This window comes from Parasteatoda tepidariorum, chromosome 8 (genome assembly GCF_043381705.1).
Source record: "Parasteatoda tepidariorum isolate YZ-2023 chromosome 8, CAS_Ptep_4.0, whole genome shotgun sequence".
In the NCBI taxonomy this organism is placed as follows: Eukaryota; Metazoa; Arthropoda; class Arachnida; order Araneae; family Theridiidae; genus Parasteatoda; species Parasteatoda tepidariorum.
This window is the reverse complement of record NC_092211.1, coordinates 21,822,338-21,828,361: the sequence shown is the minus strand read 5'-3', so window position 1 is coordinate 21,828,361 and position 6,024 is coordinate 21,822,338. Positions and strand designations below refer to the sequence as shown.

Here is a 6,024-nt window from a genome sequence, read left to right as displayed (position 1 = left end):
AATATCATTTGAAAACCAGGGCGAGCTCATTGTTATAGATGGAGGGTGGTCATAATGTAATGGCTCTTCGGTGTAGTCTTCAAATTGATAAGAAAACGAACGAAATTCTCAGAGGGGAAGAAGCATTGAGAGTATTTATGACGTCATTTGAACTTGAGGGGTTCCATAACCTGTGTCCTCGTCCTCCAGATGAAAGGATCAAATAATGCCGTTGTCTGAATTATTTCACAAGTGCAGTATAATTTTCTCTCCTTTCTTTACAAAGATAAGGCAAGGTGACAGGAGTAAGATTGATTCTTTAGCAGTAAAATAGCTTAACAAAATTTTTATTTATGATTAAAGCAAAAAATTTATTTGCTTTAAAAATGGTGTAAAGTTGCAGTTTACCCCCTTGCAATTTAAAGCAGAAATAGTTTTTTTCTTCTTTTTTTCGAATTTAGAAAAAGTAGTGTCCGGTTTGAAGAGATAGAAAATAACGTTTTGGGGAAAAAATGACTGCCCGCGTCCGGATACGGGAGTGTCAGCTTTGCGGAGAATATTCGTAAAGGATTATTCATGGAAGATTCCCGGGGAATTAGAAATATGTCCGTATTGGGAGGCGTCCGTTTTGCAGGAGTGTCCATAACAGAAGGTTTCTCTGTATATAAAACTTAGCATGTTTTTTCTTATTTGGAAGCTGTCAAACGATTATTAAATACCTTAATCATAGAATGTTACGCAATGATAAAATACCAAGCGATTAATTTTTTGTAATAAATGGCCAAACTTTATATGTGTGCATTAAAACTTTTGCTTGGTACTCTTTTGCTGTTTCGGGATTGCTTCCGAACGACGAATTTTGGTCAGACGAGTGGGGTCCTTGAGCGTCGAGCATCAACTCTTAACCCTTTTATGAAAATTTGAATAAAATAGTTTGCAAAAGTTATAATTACAGAAAACAATATTACGAAGGGGTGATAAAAATATTCCTTTAAGCACGAGATAAAAAAATAATCCGAATCTAACTGATTTATCGCTGCAATTGAATATCACGTGATCATCTAAAAAAATTCACAAATGTCGTAACGTTTCAATGATTTCTATTAGTTGTAGCAACATCAACAATATTATTTATTAAATAGTCTTTATGCATAGTTAAATACACCACATTTTAATATAAGACGCACATTTATAGATTTTAAATATAAGATCATTTTAAAAAAAGAAGAGAAAAAACTATTCATTTCCTTTAAATGTTTCGAAAGAAAAATGTTAATAATAATATACTGACGTTTTACAGAAGAGCGAAATCTTATCTAAATTTTTTTTTACTTAATATAATACTCAAGCTTGCTTCAAAGGCATCAGATAAAATATTTACACTTATTAAAAAGCAATCCCTGGATAAAAAAGGTATCAAGTCGGACAAAATTCCACTATTTTATTTTTAATGATACAAAAACTGGATATTACTTTCTTTTTCCTCGTAATAAATGATGGCCAGGGAATTCGCATCTTTTCGGGGATTATTTCTAAGGTGCGGAAAGAAAAAGTATTCGAGTTTCGAACAACCATTTCTTTTGCTGATAGAATACTAAACATTCTTTGGTGACACCTCTGAAAGCGTATCTGTTTCTTTACGAGCTTCTGCAACAAAAACCATAAGATACCACTTTCCACAAGTCTGAGAGCTTTCTACGAGATAAAGAGTTTTCGAGAAGAAAACAACAGTTGCAGATTGTGTATTGATTTTTTTCACAGGTGTCAGAATATTTTGCTGTAGATTCTCCAAATGAATTCATTTCTTTTTCATAAAAGAGAAACGCATATGGCCCATTGTTCAAATTTAAATATTTCGTTTAAGTACTGGTAGACGATAGATAATGATATTGTTGAACTATAGATTCGACGTGCTGTAAGCCTCCTGCTAAAGTTTCTCTAATGCGGTATAAAAGGTACACTAATGTGTTACATAGCTACACCAATGCATTATATGAGGTGAAATGAAATTCTTCATTAATGACTGTGCGCTGGCAATAATTTTGAATGCGCACCCTTAATTACCAGAAGCACACTTAAAACCGGGAGACTCATGATGATAAGCGCAGGTTCATCAGTCTCAGATTCATATATGATTCAGTCACTGTACACATTCTTGGCCTCCGCACCACACTCCTTAACTACTCAACCATGTGTGCAAGTGGGATTTTTATGGCTCTGTTATGAACATATTGTTCAAATATTGTAATAGTGTAGGAATAAAAGGTATGACTTGAAATTGGTGAAAGGATATGACTTGAAATTGTCATTGGTAATATTAAAATAGTATAGGAAAAAAGATATGACTTGAAATACGTTTTAGTCCTCTTTAATACTAAGCAAGTCTTGTTTCTTTAAAGGGGGGGGGGAGGTTTGTGATACGAACAAACAGGTTATCAATCTTTATCAACTTGTATTTATTGTTTTTAAAATTTGTGGAGTTATGTTTGTATAAGGTATTTAATACGTCTTGTAGTGCTGCATATAAAGCTGTAATACAAATAAAACAAGCCCGTTTTTTTGTTCTCTCATCTCTCATCGCTCCAAACATCTGATTTCCTTTTCTCAAGTGCTCCCTCTCTTTTGTTAATTTTTGCGGAGAAAGAATGACGTAATTGAGATGAGTTCCTTTCTCTACTAAATTCGTGTTTTATAATTTTAAAGGCAAAGGGCTGTTAAAATTTTCAATATCATTAGGATTAGCGGTACAATCAAATATTTGCTCAATTTTCGACAAAACTATGTAAAAGTTATTTTAGAATTCCAAATATTTTTCAATATGTATAAAATGTAAAAATTTTTTTACATTTTTCCGAAATCAAAAAACAATTTCACTGGTTTAAAAGACAGAAAAAATATAGCTTTTAATAAAACGTATTAAAATTTAAATCAGTAGTTTTCAAAAACATCCGAAGCTGTTTTGTAACTGAATTAATGAGACTAAGGTTTATAAAAAACACACTTGAATTTTACCTTAATTTAGATTTTATAATACTGCATATACAATCTTGATTTTACAATAGAACTGCAAGTTGTAAAATCATGGACATATGTTCAGTAATTTAGAGCTTTTGCAAACATTTAACAAAACATCAAAAAAAATTTAAAGTTTTTTTCAAGGAAACATACTGCTATTTAGAAACTGAGCCGTGTTGTTTAAGCTGATAAATACTGTCATTTTTGCAACAAAATTCTATTATTAAAAAAAACTGCTATTTCAACAAAAAGGAACTCTATAAAATTTAATCATTGAGGTCGGAGTGTGTCGAGCAGAAAATCGCATGACCAGTTATAAAGAGGATTCGAATCCGCATCTCCTCATTGGGAAGTGAGTGCCCTGCATTAAGCCTGTCAGATCAAGTGCTTGGTTATGTATAAAAATATTAAACTGTCTTTATCTTAAAAATCTTATTTTCCAAAATCATATTTAAGCTTAAATACGTTCAAAGCTTTATCAACCAAGCCTTAGAAAAATGTCTGGCAGTTTAACTTAACGAAAAATCATTCATAAAGGAGTCAGGTCGAGCATTAAGTGATAATTTATTTATCCGATGATAAAGATCACACCTTATTATTTCTTAAAAATTAGAGCAAGTGCAGAAAATAATAGCAAAACGATTTGAAAAAAGATAAAGTTATTTTACGATAGGCAAAACTGCATGGCAAAAACTATAATTTGTGGTGACAGTTTTAATCCATTTATTATTAGGGTAAAAAACAGGGAAAAACTGTTTTGTGAAAAGCAGATTTAAACCGTCAAATAGCAGTATACTCAAAAAGTCAGCAAAAAAATAGGAAACTTTAGCAGCCAGCGGGTAACGATTAAAAACAGAAAAAAAAATCTTTATCTATATTTAAACAGTTTTTTTTTCTGCAGGAATACTTTTTTTTCTGTAAACCTTATAATTTTTTTTACAGTTTAAGTACCATGAAGGTGAACGAAGGGGATATTAGGGTATCTGATATCCGGAAAATATAATATCATTGTAACTCTATTATGCCATTGGTTCAATAGGTTCTCATTACTTTTACTTATAAAAACTATACAATTTATACAACACGTATTCATTACAGCATTTAATTACTCATTACAGTTGTCAATAGTAGCTTGGTGTTTCTAGAGCCGTCGATAATTGTTCGTCCTTTAAAAATAATTATAAAAATAATGGAGTTGTTACACTCGATTTTCGAGAATTAAAATTAACTAACTTTTAGAATACGTACAAATTGAAATAAATAAATTATATTGCAAAGCTATATAAAAGGAAAAAAAGTACACTTATTCGTATATTCATTCCACAAAAAAATGCATATTTTTATTTCGAATGATGATTAGATAATTTTGGAAAAACGGGTACAAATTGAAATGTAATTTTGCAATCAAGCAGCTAAATTAAAGTGTAAAAGGTACTTCTTCATCTAGAAAAAGTATACAAATTCAATTCTCTGTATTATTGTCGACATTGATGCTTAATTAGTTTCTGTAACGATTACTATTGGTATTATGCTAATTTGTTTTTAATAAATACTAAATATACACACATTGGTACCACGGTGCTTTTTTTTGGAAATTGGTTTTCATGGTCCACTGAAAGGAATATGTGATGTGAGAGAAAATTGCTGAATAAGCTGATGTTCGATTATCAGGAGTTGACTTCAAGCATTATGCCAAATGTACCGAAGATAGCCATCTTTCAAAAAACCAATTTACTTAATCAAATAGCATAAAACCTCCGGGAAGGGCAAAAGTAAGGGATTGAACTCTTGGGAAAAGTGTTGATTGTAGTAATTTTTGTTTATCAGGATCTTACTTCAAGCACCCGCATTGTGCAAAATGCTGCTGAATATAATTCATCTTTATTTTCTAAGGATGAACTTATAAAAGCAGGTTTTGCTTAATTTCATTATGTACACCAACGGAAGGAACATGTAATAAAAATAATAAAGAATTAGAATTCCGTTAACACAATTGTGTCGATACATTTCCTTTACTTTGTTGGATGATTTCATAGTTTTGATAGTTACTGATGCATTGTTCACTTATTTTTCTCTATCCCGTACTAAAAACAAGTATTCATTAGGTAATTTATGAAATAAATAAACAAAGTTAGCTTAGTAAAGCAGTTAAATTATTCCGAGCGACGATGTGAATGAAACAACAGATACAACTCAAAATGTTAATTTTTGAAAAGAACATGATACATAATAATTTTTTGTTGAATACCTACAAATTAAACTTGCTAGGAAGGACAAGCTAAAAGTTCAATATTTATTAAAATTTCCATGCTATAACTTGCTGAAAATAATCTGAATCTTTATTATATTTTTATAATATTTACACTAAGTGTTTTTAAGGAAACTAAGTAATTTAGAGTAATTTTTTTTTTAGAAATGAGTATAAAATGATGCATCGATGGTCAATAAGCAATAAAACTAATTCCATTTAATATTCTTGCACAAAACTCAACATAGACTTGCCAAGGTTTTACATCATATAACCAGAAACAAGTTTAATAACATATTAGTTGGAATTTTTTAATATTAATTTTTTTCTTATTCCCCTCGCTCATTTTAAAAGCATGTGTTCATGTAAGTAATGAAATATTTCCATAAATACTCTTTGCCTAAGCTTTTCAATAGTTCTTTTATGTATTCTCGTATTTCATCCTATACCATTACATCAATGATCGTAAACGAATCAATCACTTTAGGTAAGTCCAGTGGAGGCCCTATTAAAACACATGGAAACGAAAGATCCGTAACTGTTAGAGGTCTGAAGCCCAAAACAAGATATTTCTTTCGTGTTAAGTGCATGAATCCGATTGGAGAAAGTCAGTTTGGAGCAGAAGTAGCTGTAACAACGCTGGAAGAACGTAGGTATAGAGACTCATTTTCTAAAACAAAAAGAATAAACATTTGCAATCGTTCAATATTTGTCATTTAAAGATGTTTAACAAGAATATTACTTCTTTACTTTAGTATTCCTTCTTTGTTTAATGATAAAAA

At 30.7% G+C, this 6,024-nt stretch overlaps 1 protein-coding gene across 1 annotated transcript in view; it reads left to right on the top strand.

The window, feature by feature from the left end:
- The window catches only part of LOC107448720 (cell adhesion molecule Dscam1-like), a 92,864-nt gene that overhangs the window by 62,334 nt on the left and 24,506 nt on the right, over window positions 1-6,024 (top strand). Inside the window, exon 15 of the mRNA XM_043050148.2 lies at window positions 5,730-5,891. Within this exon, the coding sequence (XP_042906082.2) occupies window positions 5,730-5,891 (162 nt within the window). The remainder of the gene's footprint in view (window positions 1-5,729; window positions 5,892-6,024) is intronic.